The sequence below is a fragment of the Dysidea avara genome, chromosome 8 (assembly GCF_963678975.1).
Source record: "Dysidea avara chromosome 8, odDysAvar1.4, whole genome shotgun sequence".
Classification (NCBI taxonomy): domain Eukaryota; kingdom Metazoa; phylum Porifera; class Demospongiae; order Dictyoceratida; family Dysideidae; genus Dysidea; species Dysidea avara.
In genome coordinates, this window is record NC_089279.1 from 22,695,469 (window position 1) to 22,723,194 (window position 27,726).

The window sequence follows — 27,726 nt, forward strand, 5'->3', positions numbered from 1 at the left end:
TCTAGTCGGGGCCACACTCAGTCTTCCTCCAGGAGGGATGGATTTTCTTCCTTAATCCTAAGGTATTCATTATTAACACTTTACAGTGACCAGCACTGAAGGTCTACAACAACATGTGCTGCAGCCTTAGGATTACCTAACCTAGTTTCAAGGACTTAGACTTAATGACTTATTCAGTAGCTGGAAAGGTGTAACAGAAAAGGGACCAAAGTAAGGAAAAAAATCCCTCCAACCCCAGGAATCGAACTGCAGGTCACCCAATGTCTAGTCGGGGCCACACTCAGTCTTCCTCCAGGAGGGATGGATTTTCTTCCTTAATCCTAAGGTATTTATTATTAACACTTTACAGTGACCAGCACACTGTACACTCATTGAATTAATCATGTAAAGATATAACTAGTTTTACTTTATCAACTCTAACAAACAATCATAGAAGTAGCATCAAAGCTAGGATTTCTGCCATTTCAATTACATGGCCATCTTCATGTAAGGAAATTATACCAAGGTGTTAGGCCACTCCAAGAAAATTCATTGTTTCCCATTTCCTGCCTGCATGCAGATTCTCTTCCAGCATGGTCATCCATTATTGCTGTCAACTGAACATTTTATTCATTATTTATCCTGTGATTGCATAGCAGTAACTAGTTTAGCATTCAGAAAGCCCATTTAGCTAACTTTTCACTGTTCAGGTTCTTAGTTTGCTGTATTCTTATCTGTAGGTTAGTTATGAATTTCAAAAATTAGTGGAAATATCTACGTATAATGAATAATGAACTGCCTGCCTGCATGTATTTTTGAGGTCAATGAAATAGGAAACAAGGAATTTTCTTGGAGTGGCCTTAAGTTTCCGAATTGTCTGCTGTTTTTCAGAGCCACTAAAATTAATGAGTTATTAATTAATGTAAACATCTATTATAGTTGTAGGTATGTATACATGTATAACAGTTGGGTAACATACTTAATGTCAAAATAATAATTAGAAATGGCTAACTGTAGGTAAACTATTTAGTGATTGACAGAAGCCATTCATTAGCAGTCGCACTGTCCTGTAAAGTTTCGTTCCAGTTATCTTGTAGTATCCAGGTATTGTCTTTAGTCATTTGGGACTGTTTATCACTCCCAGTATTTTCAGCAACATAGGGGTGCCATATGTAGCAGATTTCTTTTAAATTATTAGTGCAGTGACGACAAATCACATTATTTGGCAGCAGTGTAACTTGTAGTGACACAGGGTTACTAGTGATTCCTTGATAATATTGATATATCTCAGCCTTTAATAACTTCCACTTTATCCTCATGTGATAGAATACATAATTCACAGCCACCTGATCATCAGTTTTTACATTTTTTATCTTCATCATATGCCAAAAATGCTCTGCAAATTAAGAGACCAGCTAATTGTTAACCATACATACCTCTATCTACACTGCAGTACTATAGAAATGAAAATTAACTACGATTGATTTCAGTTTTGGCTATCTCATGCATTGATTATACAATAGACAACTGTACAGTTAAAGTAGGAAGTTAGCTAGCTAGCTTTTCTTCAAAGAATAGTAAAAAATTTCAGTTTCTTACATGTATTTCTAGCACTACATTGCACATACAGGTAGTGTATGTAGGTTTACCTGTGGCAGGAGTGGCTCTGAATAAAGCTACACCCATACACAATGTTGTTTTCCATTTCTTTTGCAATTGCTTTGGATATGTACCAGATGATCCTATGATATCACTATTGTTAAAGTATTCTAGTAATGGTTGTATATCCTTTAAAACCAGAGCATCACTGTCAACTACTAGCACGCTATATTTCCAGCTGTTTAGTAATCTGATCACTGTCATCCTTGTTATCCAAACATTAGAAAACTCTTTAGCTATAAAGCCAGGTTGCATAATGGATTGCTGTGGGATGAAAAGTGACTGAAAACCTTTATTAGTTAATGTTTGATGGGTGGTAATATCAAGTGACAAGGTCAAGATGTCCCTCACTGGTAGGGATGCTTGTGAAACAGCATGAGCAAGCCAATTGGCTAGCACATTCAGGTACTGTTTATTACATATTAGAAGTGTAATTTGTGGTCCTGCCAGCTGAGTTGCTTGTCGAAGATCTTGCACCCAACTACAGTTAGCTGTCACAGGCAGAGTATGTGAAGGAAACAAAGTTAACCAATCAGCACTTTGATTAACCATCACTGATGAAATGTTAATAGGTAAACTTTTAGGTTGAGTCGTTTGTAAAGCATCTGTTGTTGAAGCTTCACTTTCAACATGGCTCATTTCTACTGTTGTTGAGGCTTCAGTTTGATGATGGCTTATCTCCACTTGTGAATGATGTGACGATTTAATGACCAGTGGCAAACCATCAGCTATATTTGCCATTTTATGCTATAATTCAGGGAGTAAAAGTGACACTATTGCACTATATAGGTTTACATCAGTTTGTTTTATGTAGTTATATTTAGCATACACACAATATGGAAGATGAAGAAACATACCATAGGTTACTAGGTTGCTGAATGACTGTCTAAGTATGCTGAAGTTCCATGGCATCCTGTGCCATTGAGTGACCACAATTAAGCATAATTAGTGTAATGTTACTACATGGAAGTTTTAGAAGTAAAATTGTGGCACAAATTAGGGGATATATGTCACAGTGAACTCTTGCACAGGACCAACAAAGTGATCTTATAAAGATAGTGTATACTTGTGATGTTATTAATTTTATAGTGTCCAAATTACGATGCCTTATATATTGCATTACTGGTTCTATGCTTATGGGAAACAATCTAGTGTCAAGAACTATGTGAGTTCAACTTAGGTCAATCAAAACAAGATGCACTTTGGATCAAATGATGGTTGACACATAGCGTTGCTTTTAATGGAACATATTCTACATACAGTTATCAGTAAATCTGGTATACCTCAAAGCATGATCGGATTTGCTTCCACACACATCCAATTCTATGAACTTGGAAGACCATAACTTTGTGTTCAAGAATGATACAAACCTGAACTTTTCACCATCCATTAACCTATGTTGGTGCTCACTACTGACAAAATTTCCAGTCAATATCTTTTTCCAATTCCACGTTATGAAATTTCAAAGTTTGTAAATTGGATGTGTGTGGAAGATCCCTTTTCGCAAATCCGGTCACCTATATGTACATCTGTCAACAATATTATTAAAGACTTATCTTATAGTTTATAAGATTGCTTACATATTATTTATTTACTTATTACTGTGTAGGACCCAATCAGAGTATAACACACAGATGCATTAATTTTATTATGCAGCAAATGATAATGATTTAATAATACTATGTTTGCTGTTGACTGTTCATTGTATTGTATGATTTCATGCAAGGAGGACATGGCTGAACTTCAGCATGATTGATCTCTGCATGATTTGTGGCAAATGAGATACTTAACGTTTTACCCTGAAAATTAAGCTATAGAATATTTCATCAATGCATATAAACTATAAGCATTAAGCATCCATACATATTTGGATATGGTATTCTAGCAAACCGCATACTTCATACATGTTTATGACTCCATGTATTCACAGGCTTTACACCTGCCCACAGTTCCCTAGTGGGGTAGATATATAGCATTCACAGATTCAAATAAATGATGTCTTTTATTTTACAACATGACATATAGAACAATCAGAACAGTAAAGTTCGTTAAACAAAATCAGAGCCTACTCTAGTCTCAAGAGACCAATGTGGGAATCCCCACTGTAATAATCATATTACTTTTGTGGAAAAATTTTGAAAGAGAGCTCTTTGATGAGTATTCAATGACTATATATAATGACATGCACCATTGTATATAATGCCCTTTCACAAGACCATCCTGGTGTTCTCAAGCAGCAGCATGCTTCATTTGGTAATGGGTTACATAAGGGTGATGTTTTCCATCCTAACTTCCAAAATGGCTGGCCAGATATCTTCATACACAGCACTACTCAACCTGCCTTTATTTTCTCCTCTGCTTCCTGTGCTGGGGTGGCAGCTGCCACAGCTGGAGAGGTATAGCCAAGCATTTGGCAGCGAATGGGATCTGATTTTATTCCCTTAGTAGTTGAGTATTTGGCCTAAACTTGCAAGGAAGAATCTACTGCAGCAACTTTCTGTTGTTGAACAATGCCAGAATGATCTTGAGTTATCGAGAACTTCAGGGAATTGATATTGATGACAATCCCCTTTTCCTTTAGTGGTATTCCCCTGCTTGTAGTTGTAGTAGTAGCATTTAGAGTAAGCAGACAGTTACGTAGTTTTATTAGTTGTTGTACTTATAGTCTATTTTGTTTTGATGTTTGGCATTGGAAATCCATTAAATATTTAAAATCCTGAAATTGAAATCATTCACAACATCAGATGTTTTCATTTCCATCTGCTCTCAACAAGTGCAAATGGATATAGCAGTATTATTACAAGTAGCTATAAGGAAAATTAGGAATTTTAAGTTTGAATAGGGATTATAGAAAAAGTAGGAAAACAAGGAAGTCACCCCTGAGAAGTTGCCCACACTTGCAGATATATTAATGAACATTTAATCCCTACTTCAGTCTACACATGACTGAATTAGAGATTAAATGTTCACTAGTATATCTGCAAGTGTAGGAGACTTCCCAGGGGCGACTTCCCTTGTTTCCCTATTTTTTCTATGATCCCTATTCAAACTTAAATCTCTACTTTTCCCTTATACTTATTTTTGTAACAGTAATTATTATGACTGGTGAACTCACGCATACTGCACCAAAAGAAAGGATGGCACCAGGGTTAATGTTTTCGTCTGAACGTGCACTCCAGCTATCAATTACTGACTTGAAGGGGAGGCTTGATCCCTAGGCTTGTAGGCTCTGCTTAGGTCTTTTCTGTAGGGTTTAGGCAAAAACGTTTAGAGACATGGAAGTGGAGGGGAGTACCATTAAGGCCAGTATAAAATTAATAATTTAAAAAATAACAACTCAAAGGTAAAGTGGTCATTATGCTTTGCTTTCAGCTATGTTCAGCCCATTACACAGCACTACAAACAAAGAACAGTAGCCTCTGAAATCAATCCTGTCACCATGAAGAATATGGACAATTTGTGCACTCCGGCCAACTATCATGAATTACTGACTTGAAAGTGATGACCATTAATAGCAGTATGCTTTGCTTTCAGCCCGTCACACAGCATTACAAATGAAGAACAGTGAATGCCTCTGCAATCAATCCACTCGCCACAGAAAATATACAAATGTATGGAAACCATACATTGTGCTACTGTGAATCGAGACTTTGGGTTGTCAGCATAAAGAAATGGGACACAAAGGGGGACAAAACATGATGCACACATTGTATGTACTGCAGTATACCAAAAGGCATGTCTTGGGATAAAGTGACATCAAACAGCAAGCATGTAGCCTTAGCCATTATTGAGTTATGCCTGCCTGAAGGCACCGGGTATGACAGGCAAGCAGGAAGTTAGTCAGTAGAAAATTCCAATAATGTTTTAAAATTCCATAACCATCTATTGAAGGTACTTTTGAGCTTGGTTATACCTAACCAATACTGCCAAGGCACCAGAATGGTATTGTGAAGCTGGTTTTAGGGTGATTTTTTTGGCCAAATACCCCAAATCTCCATGATCCCTAATATTACCAAACTGTGTGATGCTGCTAAATTGGAGTAGTACTTGTGTGCTCCTGTTGAGGTTATGTGGTTTACTGTTTGTGCAAAAGTACAAGTAAAAACATTTTGGTAACTAAAAATACTGTATTTAAAATTTAAAATACATATATACTGGACTCTTGTACATGATTTTGAGGATTTGTGGGTATTGGCGAATCCTTAGTATAAATCTATTAATGGTTTTATAGCTCCATACCCATTAATACAAGCACAAGAATTCATCATCACCATTCCTAATATTACTTCACAGATCTCAGACATGGATATACATATTGTTGCTTACTTTAAATTGTAATTTATGCATGGGCACATCTAGCTCCCTGGGCATAATCTGCCTGGTATAGATAGCTATAATAAAACACTCGTATGAGCAAGGATGACTGCATGTATCCATGCAGGAGTTGAATACTATCAAGCAACACCACAAGTACTTCTATATTAATTAAATTGGCCATTGATATAGCTATTCATGAACATTATAAAATTATATCAGTTAGCTATATAGATTCACAATCGCATAACCTCCTCTCACTACTATCATATTAGTAAACTACCCATTACATTGGAATACCATATCATATGGCTGTCACTCTACATATTAAGAAGTTAAGTCTATTACACTTTGCTATATTATTATATATGTGACCAGGCCTGTGAAAGCAGGGCATGTGGGCACAAACTACACCTTGTTACTCTACAGGTCATATCTCAGTACTGAAAAGGTATATTTCCATTCTGTAACTTGCATCATGATGCCAATTAAATGCTTACTAAGAGCGTAAAATTGCAGTGCCATAGCATAATGGTACAAGAAGTTATGAGTGATGAAACTTTGAAAAAGTAGGCAAAAATCATGTGCCCACATGCCCTATTTTTGCTGGCCTGGTCACATAATTATTATGTAGCCTTTTACTGCATGTTTTCTTTGTTTTGTCAGTAGCAAGCTAGGTTCTTGTTCTGCTAATTTTGATTTCGTAGTTAATCTTTGCTTTAATGCTGTGCTTTATTTTAAAAGGAAAAATCATGACGCAAAAATGAATTAGAAAAAGGAAAACTGCCATATGATCAAAAGTTTTGATAAAGTATTTCAGTTCTTAACTTTAGTGACCACTGTACGTGGCTAGCTATAGCTACCGACACCTCATTAACTCAGAATTAAGAGGCCAGTGAAGGTATTATAACCAAAGCCGAACCCTCAGTACCCTAAAGCCTGTTAACTATATAATAATATATAGCAACTACTGGTGTGTTGACTGCATGTGTGTATTGAAGGTATAGATAACTTATAGCCCCAATCATTCTAAGGTTGGCAGCATCTTCCAACTCTAGAACTCGTGTAGCCAAATAAATTCTCTGCTTATCATCCACCGTCCAAATCTGATTTTACTGTTAGCTCTAAATATTCCATTATCCTTCCAGTTTTTATTACTGTAGCTATGGTAAAAGCAAGCTTGTAATAGTGTCAGCTCAGGAGGTGTCAGCAGTGCTATCAAATTGGCACAAATTCACCTTTATGTTATTTTTGTGACTTAAAAACAAACTTAGGCATGCTAATATGCAGCTTTTGTTGTTATGCCAGGTAAATAATGGCTTGGAAAGCTACGAATCTTGTAAATGGCATAATGGAAATGAACCGCCCTCCTGCATGCAAATATTCCTGAGTTCATGTTACTAGATTGGCCTAACCTCAGAAAAACTTGTAACTGTGAGATTAGTGATTAACAAATAAATCTAGTTATCATTACTTCTAAAGCTGGGTGACCGACTATAGAATTTAATAACGTCGGTATTTTATTATTTTTTAATTCCCAGGGTGCCAGCACCTCTTGCCACCTCCTCCAGTACTAGCTAGATGGTAAAGTGATGCTGAGATAAAAAATGAAGACTATAATCATAAATGGATCGATGGGATGGACCTCAGATATTGCAAGTTCAATTGCACCAGGCTAGCTAGCTGCCACGATGAGACCTTCTCAATGCAAACAGGTCCCAGCTGACTTGAGTATTGAAAAGCCGGTGGAGCAAGACAGCATTGCTATAGCTATATCTCAGGTCTACCTGAGCAGCAAGCATTGATGCCAACCGCTTGTAAGCAATTGTGGCCACACCACCCATTAATTTCCCCCAAAACAACACCAATATAGGATTAACTGGGGAACCCATTTAAATATCCCTTATACGCTGTTCATATATTCACTGCTAGCTTGTCACGCCGCAAACCTTCAGTACAGAGAAGTAGCTAACTGCCGTGTTAACTACGCCTATCGATACTGACAATGAGGGTTAAATCAAAGAAGTATAACTGATATATAGCTATTACTATGATGGCTTGTTTAGTAATAGCTAATAGCTAATAGCTCAGAGTCTATGGCTACACCAGCACAATCAATAACATAATTATATATAGTATAGTAGTATATAACTAATATGTATGGTACGTTCTTACCCGCACTGTGTCTACTGGTGTATCCGTGAGGCTATAAACGACGCACATACCTATTGAACCAATAGAACTCGCTACTAGTATTAGGATGCAACGGAAGAGTCCAGCCTTTCTTGCCATTAGATAATTGGCTACAACTTAAAGCTTACACAGTGGATAGACTATAGAGCACCTGGATTCCAACACAAATCACTTGAATATGGCGCAATCATGCAAGCAAAATGAAATGGAATGTGGAAAAATCTTTTATAAGCCCGATTATTTCCGTATATTTGTGGTAAATTATTATTATTATTATTATTATTATTATTATTGTTACTGAGCAGACAGCACAGCTGATATGCTCAGGAAAAAAAAGCAATCATAAAATGAATTTAGCTACGTAGTTACAAAGATTAGCTACAGTTATTGAGTTCCATACAATGTTTGCAGTTCCGCTGAAAAAGAGTCAATATTGTTGCTCTCAATGATGGAAGATGGTAAGTTGTTCCAATCCTTAATTGATCTGGAGAAAAAGCTCTGTTGGTATGAATAGGTGGATGAGTTTGGTAGAATAAAACGATGTGGGTGATATAGTCTGGTGGATCTTGTCATTGAAATAAAATGAGGAGGAATTGACAGTGAATAATCTTGATGCATAATTTTAAAAAGTGCTTGTAATCTGGATATTTTACGTTTCAGCTGAAGGCTTGGCCAAGAAAGATGCTGTAACATAGCTGTGACTGAGCTGAATCGATTGAAATCATTTAGGACCCATCTAGCTGCCCTAGCTGTACTTTCTCTAGCTGTTGAATATTGTTATGGTGGTATGGGTCCCAGATGACTGCAGCGTATTCCATTGACGGTCGTACTATCGTAAGGTAGGCTGTTGCTTTGATGTTAGATGAGCAGCATGTCGTGAACGACGAGTCAAAGGAGCAGTTGAATGTCCAATATAGCGGGGATCCGGAGGGACTATTGATCGATACACTAACTCGAATTCTTATTAAAGCCAACGTACTCAAAACATGAATGAACACGCATGCGTCTACAACAAAAAGTATTTCTAAATACAATGAAACCTATAATTATAGTCAGTCTGTGACATCCTCCCGGCGCCGCAATATTTTGCTCCATTCAGTCATCTTGTCCTTAGCTCTAGCTGCAGCCCTTCTCTGAGGTCGTACAGGCGTCTGGGGTTCTTCAGTAGGAGACGAGGATGAATCATGGGGGTTATTATCATCATAGACGGACGGTCATCATCAGTATTATTCTCTACTGTAGTTTCTGCATTAACCTCCAGTGGATAAAGCTTCGTGATTGGTCGAGTGGTTACGCCAGTGGTTGTTTGAATGCTAACTGATCTCACAAATCCGTCATATCCTCTCTGTAATTCCTTGACTACACTGAGCTAATCGCCACTTGGCTCTCGGGCAATCGTCATGTACGATTACTACATCACCAACCTTCACAATCTCCTTATTCGCTCCATTGGCAGTGTGAGTTTCTCGTAGTGATGTGAGATATTCTCTTTTCCAACGATCGATTCCAGAAATGTTCAATGATGAGCGTTTGAGTCTTGGCCTTCTTACTAAGACTGGAATGTGAGGAAGGATTGATGGTATAGTCTTCGTCGTCAATTTCCTCTCGTTCTACTGTTGGATGAGGCATGGTGATTATCAACCTCCCGTAAAGAAGATGTGAGGGTGTCAAGGGTTCCAGGTCATTCAGTTCTGATCTGACGTACGTTAATGGATGGTTGTTCAGGTGTGCCTCTATTTCCACTACCAATGTCTGTAAGCTGGTTAGAGTAACATGTGCACGGCCAAGCGTCTTCTTCAGTGAGCTCTTAGTCAATCCAATGAGACGTTCCCAATACCCACCATACCATGGAGCTCGACAAGGAATGAATTTCCACTCTACCCCCTGCCTTGCTAAACCTTCATGTACCTTATCTGACTTGAACAAGTGCTTCAGTTCTTCAGAAGCTGCCATAAATGTTGAGGCATTGTCAGACACCATGAGTTGAGGCAATGACTTTCTACTAGCAAATCGACGAAATGCTTGTAAGAACGTCTCTTCTGACAGATCACTCACCACCTCCAGATGTACAGCACGAGTGTTGGCGCATGTGAACAAGCATATATAAACCTTGTCTTCTCCATTTGTTGTTCGAATGTACAGTGCACCAGTAAAATCCACACCCGTTACACTGAAGGGGTTCATCATCTGGACTCGGTGCTTTGGAAGTGGTGGCGGGTCAGGTGCTCTGTAATGGGTTCCGGAAACCTTGTTACACACAACGCACTGCTTCAGTATATATCTCACACACTGTCTGGCTGCTGGAATCCAGTACATTTCATGCAGGTATGTCACTGTGCCATTTGTTCCAGCATGACAATGCTTTTCATGGATATCACGAATAATGAGTTGAGTGAAATAATGTTTCTTCGGTAGCAGAAGTGGAAACTTCGTCAAATGGGATAGAGGAGCATTATGTATCCTCCCACCACAGAAAATTAGGCCATCTTTATTCAGTTGGAGATGAAGTTGTCGGACTAAGGGTAGTCGCTTTGTTGATTTCGACTTGAGATCCACAAGTTCATTTGCAAATACCTGTTCTTGTGCAGACTTAATCCACAGCTTCCGTGCAGTGTTGAGTTCAGTAACTGAGATGACTCCATTCTCTTTCTGAGATGCCTTCCGGGAGTTGTTGATGAACCGTAAGACATAAGCTGTAGTTCTGTAGAGATGTGCTAACTTGCTGTACCTGGTTATGTCTATAATCTGGTGTAATCCCGGTTGAGGAATAGTTGGTTGTTCTGTGTTAGAGGTAGTTGGCTCAACTTCTTCAGTGGTGTGGATATGATGGACAGAAGTGGGTGACCATGAGGGCCAATCACATTCAGATGGTAACCAGGTTGGGCCCTTGAGCCAAAGCTGTGAGGATGTCAGTTGGGTTGCAGTAATTCCCCTGGTTAAAAGGTCTGCAGCATTATCATTTGTGGGACAATACCTCCACACTGAGGTAGGAAGCATGTCACAGATTTCCCTGACTCGGTTGGCTACAAACTGCTTGAGTGTTTTGGTGCTGAATATCCAATGGAGGACAATTTGGCTATCACTCCAAAGTCGAACGGTTATCTCTGATAAGTGTCGTTGCAGTGCAGATAGAATGAACGTTCCAAGTTTTGCTGCTGTGACTGCTGCCATTAGCTCCAGTTTGGGTAGGGTGTGGTCCTTAAGTGGTGCAACACGTGACCTTGCCATCACAAAAACAACATTCTCTGTGTTCTGAAGATATGCCACCACTCCATATGCTTTTGTGCTTGCATCAGCAAACACGTGCAAGTAAATAGACTGACTTGATGACAAGGCAAAGTACCTGCGGTTCAATACTATGCAGGCTGCATTCTCTACATCTGCTGCTATCTGACACCAATCGTTCTGAAGTTCTTGTTCTAGAGGGTCATCCCAAGCAACTTGTTTCCTCCATAGTTCTTGTATAAACAACTTTGCACAGATGGTAACGGGAGCTAGCCATCCAAGGGGATCATATTGACGTGATGCTCCTTGTAATACACTTCGTTTTGTGACAGGAGTTGTATCATTGGGTTTAATCTCCCGCTGTGGAAAGCTAAGTACATCTGTGCAAGTGTTCCACTGCAATCCTAGAAGATTAACTGTGGTGTTCAAGTCAAGTGTATGATCTGCCTGGGCTGTTATCTGTAACTGTCGACTGTTTGATTCCCAAGAGCGTAGATTAAAGTTAGCTTCACTCATGATGGTTCTCGCTGTTGTATAATACTGGATAATGGCTTCCTCTGATTGGCAACCAGAAATAATATTGTCAACATAAAGATTTTCTTTCATATCGGTTGATACTTCTGAAGTATGAGAATTGAGATGGTGATCTAAGGTTGCATTCAACAAGAATGGGGAGCTGGTTGAGCCGAAAAGTACCACCTTGAATCGGTATGTGATGAGAGGGCTGTCTGGGTTACTTGGGTCAGATAACCAAAGAAATCGAGTAAAGTCTCTGTCATTTTCTTTAAGTCTTACATGAAGAAAAGCCTTCTCGATGTCCGTTGATAGGGCATAGTGGTGTAAACGGAAACTAGCAATATGCTACTCAGGTCAATTGAAGGTGGGCTACCAGCCATTAAGCAGTCATTGAGGCTTGCATGGTATTGTGATGGTTGAAAACTGCAATTGTAGACGATTCTCACAGGGGTTGTTGGAGAATTCTTCTGCACTGGGTGGTGTGGTAGGTAGTGTACTCCTCTGGTGTTCTGGATGACTGACGGGGAAATTTGTTCAATAAAGTTCCGTTCTTCCTGTTCAGCGATAATATTGCTATACAGTTTGAGCAGCTCTGGTTGACGTCCTAACTTCCTTGCCAATGTTCTTGCTTGACGTTCACAGATGGTTAGATTAGTTGGGAGAATGGGATGGTCTAGTTTCCAGGGAAAGCCAACAATATATGAACCATCTTTGTCCCGTGAAATGCAATCACGTTGATAGGCTTTCATGAATACTGCTGAAAGTTGGCTTGCAAATTGCAGGGAAGAATTGGGACGGGGAACTGGGACTGATTCATCTATGTCAGACAACTCTAGCACTTGGGTGGTACAAGCATGGAGAACACCAGTGACATTGGACTGTACAGGTAGTGGTAATGGTCCGGAGAGTAAATACCTTAGTTTTGACTGCATGGCTGTGGGTCCCCTGCCTCTTATGATGGGATCCTCCACTATATCCCAGTAATAGTCAGCACCTATCAGCAGGGAGATATCAAACCTTTCTTCATTGCCAACTGGATGAGCTAGTCGTAGTCCGTGTAGATAGGTAAGCTCATGTAGATTTGTGCTAGTAAAGTACTGTAGGGGTGCAGCAATCTTTGGGACAACTAGTGCCAAAATGTTTATGTCGCCTAAGTTGGTTTCAAGCTGAATTTTGACGACGTCAACTGCAGTATTGGCGGTGGTCTCTCCACCGAATGACGAGATGCACAGATCCTCCTTGTAACAGGGGATTGTTCATAGTTGGTCAGCTAAAGCTTGTGTTATGAATGATCTTTGTGCCCCTTCATCAAACAAAATATTAGCGGAAGCCTTGTTGGTACCACCCTTCACCAATGCTATGGCTGTTTTCAATAGACACACTGAGCTCTGATTACTACTAAGTAAGGAGTGTGTGGTTGTAGCTAAGTTGGCACTAATCTGTTGGGTGGGATTGGAATTAGCTGAATCAGATGGTTGGTTGGGCACAAAGGTTTGAGCGGTCGTACGTAGTGTGCCTTGCAAAGGCTGGGATGCAACAGTCTGGTGATGTTGGTTTGCGGGTACTGATCTGGGGCCACCATCCATTCCACATAGGCTGGTATGGTGTTTCTTATGACAAACTTTACATCGATTCTTAGAATTACATTGTGCAGCCTTATGGTGTCCCAAACAATTAAAACATAGTTTCTCCCCCCTCACAATGTCTACTCTTGCATGTACATCAGTTACTGTATTACAGTGTAAGGTGAATGTGGGCCCTTACAGTACACACATGATGGCTTAGCGCTTACTGCTCTTCTGTCATCTGGAAGTGAGTTTGGCTGTTTCTTGTGTGTACTAGTGTGAAATGATCCTGTCAAGGTAGATTGACTCCTTTCCCCTTCAACGTCAAGTCCAGACTCAAGGATAATGATCTCCTTCTCGATGGCTTGGCGGAGTTTATCAATATTCCATTCCTGTGAAGGGTGTTCCCGAGTCAGATTTTGTTTGATGGGTGGAGGTAACTTTCCAAACACAATTGGGACTAGAAGATCTCCAAATGATGCCCTTTCCTTTCGCAACGACTCTAAACCCCTGATGTGGATTTCAATCGTGTCATGTAGCTGTCGAAGACTAGCAGCCGTGTTGGAGGGGGATTGTACATCAAGCAGGGCTTGCATATGTGCATTCACAATTCGTTGTGGCTGACCAAATCTTGCCTTGAGCAACGTAACAGATTGTTCATAGTTGGTGTTGGTCAGTGTGAATCCCCTCACTGTCCTGGCTGCTTCACCCTCTAATTGAGCCCGAGGATAATTGAATTTCTCCACATCAGTGAGGCTGTTGTTGAGATGGACTACTGCCTCAAAGGAGTCCCAGAAGCTCTGCCACTTAAGCGGTTCGCCAGCAAATGTAGGTAAAACTAACTTTGGAAGGCGACTGGCCGATGAAGTGTGGGATACGCTATGAACTGTTCCAGTGCCTACTGTAGTACTAGGTTGCTGCTCCAGGTATCGCTTCAATCGAACTGTCTTCTCGATTATTGTATCCTGTATCCCTTCAGCTTCGAACGTATCCTGTTCCAATTCGTTGACGTCTTCAATCGCGGACGAAATCTTTGCATCTAACTGTCGTAAAGTTTCTGCTTTCCTGTTCATTTGTTCAATATACGTTGTAACATCAGTGGCGATGGCTTCGGTGAGTGGTTGTGTCAAGTCCAATGCGTCTACCTTCCCGTAGATGCGCGATAGATGGGATCGAAAGGCTTTGCGCGAGCCTTGCAGCTTGGTCAATCCCTCCATCCTGTTGTTACGTTCACTACGAAAGAAAAGCAACAACAATGGTTCTCTTTATAAGGTCCGCTTGCCTTACGGGGTACCGTATATGAATGCCACGGTACCACGACGTCTGAACTTCTGGTTACAAAGTAGCGTAAGGGAGCGGATCCTGGTCACAGCACCAAAATGTCGTTAACGACGAGTCAAAGGAGCAGTTGAATGTCCAATATAGCGGGGATCCGGAGGGACTATTGATCGATACACTAACTCGAATTCTTATTAAAGCCAACGTACTCAATACATGAATGAACACGCATGCGTCTACAACAAAAAGTATTTCTAAATACAATGAAACCTATAATTATAGTCAGTCTGTGACACAGCAACTCAGATTGCGTTTCAAGAAGTTTAATGTTCTATTAGCCTTAGCAGCTATATTACTAATATGTGGAGACCATGATAGTTTCTTGTCCAATATAACACCAAGGTAGGAGTGTTGGTTTGATGTACCCAAGTTGTGATTGTTTAGCTTGTAGTTGAAAATGATTGGTGATAATGATCTGGTAAACCACATAATAGTACATTTGGTTACATTGAATCTTAATTGCCACTTAGTTGCCCATTCGTGTAGTTGATCAAGATCATGCTGAGGTTGAATGGCATCCTCATTGGTGGTGATAATTCTGTAAAGTAAACAGTCATCAGCAAATAACCGTAGTGGCGAATTTACATGTTCTGATATATCATTAATGTATAGAACAGTGGCGTAGCCAAACCCGGGCAAGCCAGGGCATTGCCCGGGCATCAGACTTCTTTGCCCCACCATCAGCTCCTAGAGTAATTATAAAGACGTGGGCTGGATAGCTCGAGATTTTGTAGTCTCGCAGCGCCCGACCCTAAAAAGAGGGTCTGGTGAAACTGTACAAAAAGTTTGAGCTCTGGAATGTTTATTGGATGACGTTTTACGTTTTACGTAAGTGTACTGTTTACGTCACAACATCCATTCAACCAGATCCGCTTACAGCATCACCAAACTAATTGCGCTACTTTATTTATTCAACATTAAAACGAACCCAACAGAATTGTATGGCTGTTTTCTCAATGAGTCTGAGCGGCAGAGTCACCGGATGTAATTAACCGTAAGCCGCGAATCTTTTGAAATGTACGCATTACATAATCAATTTGAAATAGAGCGATCTGATTGGAGCTTCCAACATTCCGGCAGCGCCAAACTTTTTGTACACAGTTTCGCCAGACCCTCTTTTTAGGGTCGGGCGCCGCGAGACTAGAGATTTTGCTAAAGTTACTTAACTAGTCACTGTACAAGAATAAGTATAGCACAACTTATACAACACTCAGCGTGCCATTTTCGCCGATGGTTTCCTTCTTTTTGGCTAAACAGAGATGGGGTTATCCAAGGGATTTTCCCTACGAGTAACTTGATTGTGCAAAAATAGAGGAGGCAATAAATAGAAGCAAGATCACGTGATTACAAAAAACCGCGCAGCATTGTGGAAAGGAGTGAAGTACAAAAAATTGGTTTCACTATAGTGGGCTGGACGGTTTACAGTTGGATTAAGTGATCACGGTAGCTATTGGTGTGGTCAAAATTCGGGAGGCAAAGCAATCTAAAGGTATTTGTGAAATTAGCACCCATCTATCCGTGTGGATACTGCTCAGTTCAAACGGTATGGAGTACTTGTTCAGTCAGCAATTCTTTTCTTTTTGTTTCCACTTTTCTAGGCTAACAACTGTAGTGGCAGAGCATAGTCATCACGTGATAGAGCGCCTCGTGCTTTAATTCAAGAATCTTTGTAGTCTGGTAATAAGACACATGTAGCTAGATGTATGTAATATGTTAGAGGGCCAATAGCTAGCTAGGCGTTCGCTTCTATTAGGTTGATATTAGTCATCTTGCATACAGTAGTGTAGGATGGTACATAATGCATTTTAAAGATGTTATATTGATGTCCATATGAAGATGGGCATGTGTACGTGTGTTGTATGGGAAATGACTTGCCCAGGCATGGCGAAAAGTCTGTCTACGCCACTGGTATAGAAGAAACATCAAAGGGCCTAGGACCGTCCCTTGAGGGACTCCTGAGTGAATAGCTATCGAGTCAGAAAAAGTACTGTCCAAAGCTACTTGCTGTGACCTTCTGGTCAGCCAAGTATTGACCCACTGACAGATGTGATCGTTGATACCATAGTGTCTTAATTTAACTAATAGTCTTTGATGTGGGACACTATGAAATGCTTTAGCAAAGTCAAGGAGAATGACATCGGTTTGTTTCTGTTGGTCTAGAGCATGTGACAAGTCTTCTATCGGTGAAATAAGTTGGGTAACACAAGAGTGCTGGGATCTGAAGCCATGCTGGGTATCCGAATGAGAATGCTATTAGAGTTTAAATGATTCATTATGGAATGATATATAATATGTTCCATAGTTTTGGAGCATATATGTAGAAGTCAATGATATTGGTCAGTAGTTTGTGGTACTATACCATTATTAAATAGATATTTGTACACAAAAGCTACATAATCTATGCAAACCAAAATGAAACGCCTATTGCTTCAGGAGGGGGGCACGGCTTCCCATGCAGATTATATATATCTATATGCACCTTTCTTCCAAACTCTGGATCAGCCCAGCCCCAGATTTCAAAGATTAACAACAGTAACTTGAAAATGAGTTACTGTATCTAGTAGCTATAGTATGTATATTCAGATCTCAGAGCTTCTCTATATTTAACTCTCACAATTTTTTTTAATTAAAATAAGGACTGCTTTAATTATGATAGTTTAAGTACAGTACCTGATATATAAGGATTTACCTATTTAATTTCCTAAACTTGCACGTAGTGATAGAGTGGTAAACAATAACACTGTGTATGCAGTTACTATACAGTGATGCTTTTATGAAAATATCAAGTATACTACTAAAACAAGACTGCTAGTGATTATAAATTTTATGCAATTGAGTACCTTTATAAACCAAATTTATTGGCCAATATTCCAACCTACTATAGCTACCGACTAATGCAACATATTGTCCACCTGTATCAAAATTTTCCCTCAATCATTTTATATTTTATTCCACACCTAATACTGGCATCTTCCTTTCAACCAAACATGTGGGATTAGTGTGTGCTTTGTGGCTATTTGCTACATACCTTGACCTTAACAGTTTATCTGGCTGTCCAGGAGCTAAAATAGTTAAAATCTTAATTAAATCCACTTGGCTGATTCTTACAGTACTGCATGTAGTTCTCTCTCTCTCTCTCTCTCACACACACACACACACACACACACACACACACACACACACACACACACACACACACACACACACACACACACACACACACACACACACACACACACACACACACACACACACATACATGCACACACGCATGAACGCAAACACCCATTTCTACGTATATCTGTACTGCCTAAAACAGTTTCACAACAATTTCTCAACAATTTTGCAACAATTTATGCAGTTAGTGTAGTATTAGACTTGTCAAATGTTCTGTTATTATGATTATAAGGCACAGGGTAAATATGGTGAGGCTAAGCACAATACATGTATACAACAAGCAGTCACTGCACAACATCTTTAGTAGTAGGTGTGGCTGTCAGCCCATCATTAGGAGCAGCAGGAGGTGGCTTTGTTGGAGTATATTCTGGTGTTGGCTCTGATGCAGCATCACAAGACTGTGAAGTCATAGTCTTGATAGTGCAGTCTTCAGCAAGTTGATTATAGCTAACAGCGGTGGATTGAGGCTGTAGGGAATCTGATGATACTATATAGCCAGTCTCATCAGCTATTACATCTTGATTTGTAACTCCATATGTACGGACTTTTCTTTTCACATAGTGACGTCTTGTGCAGACACATGCAACAACCAGTAAAATGATGATTATTATAAATGATAGGACACTGGCAATGGAGATGCCAATAATAGCTCCAAAACTAAGATAGTCATCATCCTCATAATAATCATAGTAGTAATACCTATAATTGTCTAGAAAAAATATCGCATTAGCATTGCATAATCATTATGTAGGGGTAGCATCGTACAAAACTCTAACACACTATTTCTATATTTGTAGAGATTACAGTTTGACGGTTATAAATAGCTATGGTCCTGTACTGTTCACACAAATTTGTATCACAACAAAGAGAGATAGCTATCCAGATACACTGAATTTAAGGTAACTGTACTTCCCACCATTTTTAATATACCTTTTTAGTGGTGTTAGCTATTCTATTTATATGGATGAAGGAAGGGAGTATAGTACGTATGATTTAAGCTGAGCCCTCAAACACATTTAATAATTCAAGGATGGAATTACACAAGTTGTTGAATTTTGGCTCATTTGTAGTAGTACTGCTTGATCCGCTAAAAATGTTTCAAAATCTTTTGATTCAATTGTCTGACACAATTATATTTATGACCAATCAAAACTTTCACCATACAATTCCTGTCAATAGTTGTCAGACTAATGCTAGTGGCTCATACAATCAGAGGCCTGGAAAAGCAGCCAGTGTTAAGTTGTAGCCTAAGTGGTATACAGCACTATCCCAGTTTGAGTTGTGATGCATGCAAAAAAGCTGGGTTTTAGCTCAGACAAGTTGACTGTTATACACAACACTGTGTACCACCATTGTGAAACCACAAAATACTTTGTTCATATCAAAACATAAACAATGCATATAGTACTGTATAGTATAGGGATCATGAATGTTTGCTCCTTTCAATAAAAAATGTTTACCATTACATATAGTATACCTGTACTGTAGGTTACAGCAGTGCTTTTAAACTTGCCACTTTTAATATGCATGCGTGTACTTTTAAACTGGCACGATTGAGTTCAAGCCATTCAGGGCTTACTATTTTCATTGTAGAATCATCATAACAGACCTGAACATCATGAAAAGGCTCACAAGAAATAATCACAGTGTTCAAACAGCTCGCACGGCTGGTTTAAAATTCGCACATGCATATTTTGAAACGGCAAGATTATAAAAAACCATTGTATTATGTTATCCATGTAAAACAGCAAAGGAAGGTGTTTCCTTTAAAAGCCTGGGTGAAATCCAAGGTGCTGTCCAAGAAAAAGCTGATATTACTGGATTCATCATTAAAATTGATGAGCATCAGTGTCACCATCTTTGATCTCACAATTATTTTCACCCAGGCTTTTAAAAGTCACACTCTTTTCTACAGCTTTCATGAATTTTTCTTTCTTACTATGAGAGGTTTAAAATATTAGCTCACCATGCACTGAATAAATCAATACAAAAGCTGTTTTGTGCAAAGTGTTTAGTGCTATACTGCATAGAAAATAGTCACATTGCAACAGGAATCTAAATCCAAAATGTCTGGGTTTGTTTAGCAGCACTATCACATGTAAGGCTGCCTCCTTTATAACAACATATGCCCATATTTAACAGCTCTTAGACACTTGGAGAACAGTGGGAAGATGCACAAATCACAAGTTAAAGGTAAATTGTTTGATCCCTGCTAAGGGAAACATACTAACTTTTAGGAATGTCTTTTATGATTCAATTTGACAACTCTATTTGAGTATTTGAATGCTTCAATGCCCTATTAATATAGTGGTGTAACCCCCAAAAATTAGCCAAATTGTGCACTTTTCATAAAAGTATGAAACTTTTCACATAAATTGTACTATCTTGGCCACCACTTTCAGTTACATTAACCTTTGATATACAGTGGAACCTCAAACTCCTTGGGACCAGGGATTTTCCATATTAAGTCTGAAAAATCCATATCTCTGAAACTGCATAAAAATTAATAGCGTAACAAAACTTTGTTATTTTTAAAATCTGCATTTTCAACTACCCTAATAAACAGTCACTACTCTAATAGAGCAGTCAATTGCATAGTTCGGTTAACCAAGAATCTGAATAAGTGGGGTCTGGATTAACTGAGATTCCACTGTACGTAGCTAAATCTAAGTTCCGTAATAAGTACAAATTGGTTGTGCATTATTATACAGGTACACATAATGTTAATTTTTCTATGCCACTATACATTATTGCATTTCTTATTAAAACACTATAATGACTTACAGCAGGAGAGCCTAATATCATCAGAGTGAGAGCAAGTAGAACAATCCTGTCCTATATAGCAGGATCCTAAATAGGGAATATTTGTACTACAACCGGTGTAGCAAACAGCAAATGATGCATTTGAATGCTGACAGGGATGATTTTCTTCTCCACTGTAAATAAAGTAAAGGCATCATACACGCATAATAAGAAGTACTTTGTTATTATATAGAGTACATACTAGGCTTGAGCCAGCCTATTATGCTTTTGAGCACTGCTTAAAACTCAGAACCAATTGTACTCAAAATTATCCTTTCAAAATGAAGACTATGCTTAAGAGTTGACTGTTTTATTATAGTTTCCTGACTGTTGTGTGACTGCTCTATTAGAGTACCTTGATCTAATTTCTATAAAGTGTATGATAAACTGTCAATTAATAATATTATGTGTTTTTTAAAGATATGAAATGCAGAAACAATGTGTAGTGTATGCTATCATTCTGGTGCGTGGACTGTGCATTTTAATCAGAAGTTTGAAAATCACCCACACTATGCTGGTATAATGCTTGATGCTTTTTCAAATCTATTACACTCAAAATTATGTTGGCACAATTGGCACAATTGGCACAAGTCTAGTCCATAATTATGTACAAAGTTGTGTGTCTTGAATACAATGTGCACAAAGTTATAATATAGCTGATCAGAATCATACAGTAAATAGGAACAATAACAAAATTAATATTACTGTAGTACATATGAATTTGCTGTATTATTCTACAAACAACTTCCACAACAGATGTGCCATGAACTTTGGACTGCTTTGGCCAGCTGGAGGTTTCAGCAGGTCACTGTGAGGATGCCAAGCAGGCAAAGAAGGGTGACATTTTTTGGTACAGAGGAGGTAGGACATGTTGCTTGCTCTGATTGAATATTACTATCACGTGAGTCTCAGTAATTACAGTACAAAACCAGCAAACAATGGGACTCACTGGGGCTCATGAGCATTTCAAAACATGTACTTTGCTTTGTAAAAGACCCTAAATTTGTATGCTTAAGGGTTCTTTCAAACAAAGTACATTTTTCTTGAAGCTTTTGTGATACCCTAAAGATATGCAGTATGTATGTACAAATAGTGAACCCCATTGTTTGTTAGTTTTTGTATTATGGCTACTGAGACTCATAAGAGATTCTGATTAGTAACATGCAACTGTAAAAGGAGCGCAATGTATCTCTACCATATAGTGAAGGCCTAAAATGTCTAAATTTTCTGATTTTGGAAAGTGATAATTATTTGCACTTGATCACCAACCTTGTGTATTTAGAAGGTTCAGCCTACATTATTGTTATGAAGATTGATTGGTATGAACATTGCAGTTGGCTGTCACCTTTTTATTTCACAACTTTTAGAACCCTGGCTTTGTTTGAAGACCACATATTTTTCACAGTTGCTATTTAGGCATGAACTACAGGATAGATTTAAACTAGAACTTTCATTAACTGAAAGAGAAAGTGGACACCTGGCAGCAGTACTATGATTTATGGTATTATTTTTTAAAGTGTAACAGTCCATAGTTCTAGCAACTTTTTCAATATTACTTGTACTAGCTGATAAATTATGGACGATATCCTTATTCAACTATCTTGTTTTATAGCTCCATAGTTATAGGTATATATCTCCAATTTAAACCACATATAATTTGAACTACAATGGTTCGTGAAAAGTGTACAAAATGAAGAATGAAGAAAAATTGTAGAGGAAACCAAACTGTTGGTCACACATGTGGATGTATCTTGATGTGATTTACTCAAGATAAAGCTCTAATGTCCTGCTTCATGCAGCCTTGTTGTTAATAGAGTTCTTATTCTGGGAACTTAGTGCATTCCTGATGATAAACAAAGTACTAAACACTATACAGTTCACTGAAACTAGTATTATTTCATAAAATCAAGTTTGTACATAATTGCTTACCATGTTGAAAAATAACCATAATAATAGCCTAATTGTCTACAGGCGATTCTAGCAGCTTTATAATCAAATCCATGCTTGCACACTGTACCCCATGTGCCATCAGCAAGCTGAAACATCAGTGTGCCATGTGCATACGAACTATTGCCATCACCAAGTCGCAATCTGCTATAATCTACAAAAATTTGTATGCAGTAGAACATGAGTTTGTGCATACATGCAACAAACAACAACAGTAATAGAAATTATTTTGTTAACCCTTCGAAGACAGTTGAATTTAAAAAAATGTGTAAGTGTGTACTGTAGGCAGAGTGTCAGGCTTCTTTTACTGCACAATGGGATATTCTTATACATGAAACAAAACTTATTTCAAGCACTACAAGAACATGCAAACAGTTTTACACAATACTAAAGAGTACTTTTGATACAAAGCGATGAATGGCAGACATCATCTTCATCAGAACTAGATGGCATTTTAATTGATACGAGCATCCATTTAAAAATCACATGACCTATTGTATACCACTCGATTCAGTAGCACACAAAGATTCTAATGGTGCTATACTGTCATTTGCATCAGTGTTCGAATCCTGTAACGTCATGCGTAACTGTGTAACATTGTGCATAGTGGTTATTTTATCACGCTAACCAGTACCACCACCCATCACGCAATGCTAACTATGGTTAGCGTGATAAAATAACCTCTACACACTGCTCTATGCAGTCATGCACAGCATTACAGGATTCGAACACTAATGCAAATGACAGTAGTTTAAGGCCGTAGCGTTAAGCATGGCGATGATATGCTTGATTAGTGAACCAGTGTACAGCCATGGTGGACATTTGATGAAGAAGGCTCTTTTCTAAGTGGTGTGATGAACGGGCATTTTACTCAAATTCTTTAATATTTTATTGGGAAGTTCATGGTAAGTAACATGGTAGTGGTGGGATCCTACTGTCATTAATACCTGAGGAGATATTTGAGTTTGTATAGAGGCATACGTCAAAGCCTAAATATGGGGCTACTGTTGTCAAAGGGTTAATGAACAAAATGCATACTTAGGCTTGCACTCATTATAGCTAACAAAAATAAAATGTTTATGGCAGCAAAACAGTGAAAATGTTTAAAGATACAAGTATTCAATTATATTGCACAATGCACACATCCCAAAAAGCCAAAAAGTACACTAACAACAATAGCGGCTGATTATTTACACTTTGCAGAAACAGATCATGGTTTCCTCTAAAATGAGAAGTCACTCTAATACAATAATCAGGGATATCATACACAGTTTTCGATATTCTTTTACACAATCACTCTGTAGAGAGATTAGCTAGAAACAAGTCACCCTGTAGAGAGTTCAGCTACAAACAAACAAACAAACAAACAAATCACCCTGTAGACAATACAGCTAGAAACAAGTCACCCTGTAGAGAGATCAGCACCAACACAAATACATATTTCGATTACCTTGAAATGTCGTACAGATAAAGAGCATATACATGTGAATTCACGTACTAAGTCTGCAATGAATTCCCACTATAATATGACATGTTAAAAAAATTGAACTTTCTGTCACAACTGCAGGTCAATCAAGCTACAGAGTAAATCATGCATGGGAGTAATTTGAAAATGGTGTAAACAAAGGCTAGTCATTGTAGTAGTGCCTTTTGATGGTGTAAAAAATCATGGGGACCAGAAAGAGAAAATTCATCATTAGGATGTTTAAACACACACAAATACAATTCCTCTGACACATGCAACTACACATGAAAAATGTACAGTACAAATATGGCAAGGAAAGCACAAAAATAAACATGACATGCAATTTGATAGTAACTTTCTGGAAGCATTTCAGGTCATGCTAAAGGCACTTTTGGGTGGTTATGCATAACCAATTCTGCCAAGGCGACATGAAGGGATTTTGAGGCTGGTTTTAGGGTGATATTTTTGGCAAGAAAAGCCCAAACTTTCATGATCCCTAATATGCAGTAGTATGGTATTAATACTGCAGAAATCAAAGAGATTATAATGCAAAGGTGTAGTCATAGATGTTCCTTAGATTGCTACAAAAATCAACATAGGGGTAGACGTTACTTAAATTATTACCAAAATCAATGGTGGTAGTGGAATTAGATAGAGTTGACTCCATAATTTTATAGTAGAAGGAAAAAAGAAATTAATATGCATCAATCAGTGTTATACCCTGTATACGTAGTAGCCACTCCTCAAGCTTGAAAGTTTGGGGATAAGGCCAAGCTGTGATATTGATTCCAACTTGCATACGTTAGCCAAGGTGTGAGGTCCCAAACAGATGCAACATATTCAATACTGGGGTAAATCATAATCTTATAGGTAAAGGAAAAATTGAGAATTTTAAGCTCGATTAGGGATAGTAGGCAAGGGAAGTCGCCTACAACTGCAGACATAATAGTGGACATTTAATCTCTAATCCAGTCTATATATACCCATGACCGAATTAGTGATTAAATGTTCACTAGTATACGACTGAGTTAATGTTTTCATTTGAACATGTGCCCAACCCTGCAATCAATCCAGGCACCACGAAAAATACAAACGATTTGCATGCATGTCCCAGTTATCAGTTACTGACTTGAAAGTGAAGTGGCCATTACACTTTGCTTTCAGCTACTATCAATTTCATGTCTGATTAGAAATTCCATACTGCAATTGCTTATTGTGTAAAGAATAATGTCCAGGTAAATATTTGGGGTTGTGTAGTATGGGATATTTCAAAGGGCATGAAATTCACAGTATGTTCAGCTCATTACAAGCAAAGAATAGCAAGAGATGCACTTCTGCAATCAACCCAATCTCCATGGTAAATACGGTTTACAAGTGTAGGGAAGCCATCATGCTACTGTGAATTGACCACTTGGGCTGTCAGCAAAAAGAAATGGGACACAAAGGAGGACAAGGAAGTCCATGATGTGTTCATTGTACATACTGCGGTATGGCAAAAGACACCTGCTGGGCTGAAGTGATGTCAAACAGTGAAAAAATCAAGCCTGTATCCTTACTTGTCTAAACGCATTATTGTATAGAGGGAAACTTTGGTGGGGGTAAACTTTGGTGAATAGCCAGCTAATTAGCTGGCAAATTCCATTTCAATATTTAGCTATGAAGATGCTAAACTCAGATGCTACGAGTAATTGGAGGGTTAAACTTCGGCGAATTTGTAGCAAATCGCCAAATTCACCAAAGTTCCCCCCACCAAAGTTTCCCTCTATACAGTACGTAGTTGGTCAGTCAGTTTGTCAAGCAGTAGAAAATTACACAAAATGTTTCATTTTGTAACAATTTTTGGAAGGATTTCAGGTCATACTGAGGGCATGTTATACCTAACCAATACTACCAAGGTGCCATGAATGTATTGTGAGGCTGGTTTTAGGGTGATATTTTTGGCTAGAAAACTGCAAACCTTCATGATAATTATGTACTACCCTACTGTATGATAACAATTTATTACATTTAACATGGTCAAGATATTGGCAAAAATTGTGATACATAAAAATAATGTGTTTACTTGTCTAAGTTTTCTGAATGTGCTTAATTCATGGAAGGTTACTGGCTATTGTTATTTTAAGATATTTTGTGTGAAAGACTTGCCTGATAGCTAAATATAATTCTATGCAGTAATTAAAAGGCAAAGAGTTCTTTTTATCTGCTATTCTCTTACTCACACTTTTGGTGGTTGAACTCCATCTGCCAGGTTATCTGCCAGATGTGTGCCCATTGTACGAGTGCATCTAGATCTGCCTGTAGAAACTTACAATCACACCTTTGGACTTTCTAAAAACTCCTTTGACTTTTAATGACTGCATAGAATCTGTCTCTATCAGGCAAGTCTCTCACACAAAATATCTTGAATTTTGGAGGTTAATCAAATACTAGTTATGGTATTATTTATACATAATTGATAGGTGACTGCTCTATTGGGGTGACTATACTCTATTGGGGTGACTGCTCTATTAGAGTATTTCAATGTCTTCACCTGACAATTATTACACAATACAGCTTTGCAGTAATATTGTTGGGAGCACTGGAGCACTCCAGCAACCCCGCTTCCGCTGCCTGTGCAATATACATAATACAATTGTTTGTTTGAACACTGCCCATCATAAAACTGAAAATAGTTTATCCAGAAAGTTATACCTACTGCAGGAGGCACAGTAACTCCAAAGCCTGTCAGTAAAAATATATAAATACAGTGGAAACTGTCTAAGCCGGTCACCATCGGGCCAAGATTTCTTGGCCTTAATAGGCAGGTGGCTGCTTTAGACAGGTAAATTAGTGTATAAACTTCTCACTAGGGGAATTTAAAGCTGGTCTTTTTAAAGAGGTGGCCTTTCTATACAGGTGGCCGCTAAGGCAGGTTCCACTGTAAATAGAATGATGGTAGATATAACATGATTAACTACAATACATACTCACTAATTTATTTCATTAAACTAGGGCCAAACTGTCAATAATGGATTAGTGTCAATATATGGAAGACTTGGACAATATTGGTTGCAATTAATATTATTTCTGTGGAAACATTAATTAATACTGATCCTTTTAATGTCAATGTATTCAAGATATTTTACTACATCAACTATATGCTAGCAACAAGTTTTACAGCACAGATTCTGGAGAAGAGGTGCCTTTATATTAATTGATCAACAAATATAACTTACTGCCACATATCACGCCTGCATCATTGTAATGGTTACAACTGTATAATCTGAATCTTCTTGAATAAGGGCAATCAATTAATCGAGACTCTGATCCTTCACAGGATATAACATTACCCCAGACCTGTCCTGTTCCAGGTCCATGAAAGGAGTTCGTGGTGACTGCTACATATGGAAGTCCCAATTGACGACAAGCAACAATTCCTTCATTTCTTCTCCATGGGGAGTCACACACAGTTACCCATTCACTATTGTTGCATACTTCCACCCGACCTTCAAGATTGTGGTTTCCATGAGCCAGACGAATATCACCTTCAGTACAGGACTCATCTGT

General features: G+C 38.5%; 3 protein-coding genes across 6 annotated transcripts in view; all 3 read right to left on the minus strand.

Moving 5' to 3' along the window:
- Positions 1–875: 875 nt before the first annotated feature.
- LOC136263152 (uncharacterized) lies at positions 876–8,328 on the minus strand. 2 transcript variants are annotated; one of them, XM_066057656.1, is made up of 4 exons: positions 8,128–8,328; positions 5,965–6,029; positions 1,629–2,385; positions 876–1,375 (listed from the first exon to the last, which is right to left on the minus strand). In XM_066057656.1, the coding sequence occupies exons 2-4, from the start codon at positions 6,007–6,009 to the stop codon at positions 1,002–1,004; spliced, it is 1,176 nt and encodes a 391-aa protein (XP_065913728.1). In that variant the 5' UTR covers positions 6,010–6,029; positions 8,128–8,328; the 3' UTR covers positions 876–1,001. The 2 variants fall into 2 exon arrangements, with proteins under 2 accessions (XP_065913728.1, XP_065913727.1); XM_066057655.1 differs by lacking the exon at positions 5,965–6,029.
- A 1,254-nt stretch (positions 8,329–9,582) lies between these two features.
- On the minus strand, positions 9,583–14,668 carry LOC136264858 (uncharacterized). Its single transcript, XM_066059619.1, has 3 exons — positions 13,679–14,668; positions 12,333–13,124; positions 9,583–12,231 (listed from the first exon to the last, which is right to left on the minus strand). Exons 1-3 carry the CDS (start codon positions 14,666–14,668, stop codon positions 9,583–9,585), a joined length of 4,431 nt encoding a protein of 1,476 aa, XP_065915691.1.
- A 3,436-nt stretch (positions 14,669–18,104) lies between these two features.
- Positions 18,105–27,726, minus strand: part of LOC136263145 (scavenger receptor cysteine-rich domain-containing group B protein-like) — a 49,190-nt gene continuing 39,568 nt past the window's right edge. For all 3 annotated transcript variants that reach the window (XM_066057645.1, XM_066057642.1, XM_066057646.1), the window contains exons 7-10: positions 27,396–27,722; positions 22,698–22,869; positions 20,751–20,902; positions 18,105–18,675 (exon numbers count right to left, since the gene is read on the minus strand). In XM_066057645.1, the coding sequence (XP_065913717.1) occupies positions 18,251–18,675; positions 20,751–20,902; positions 22,698–22,869; positions 27,396–27,722 (1,076 nt within the window). In that variant the 3' untranslated portion in view covers positions 18,105–18,250. The remainder of the gene's footprint in view (positions 18,676–20,750; positions 20,903–22,697; positions 22,870–27,395; positions 27,723–27,726) is intronic.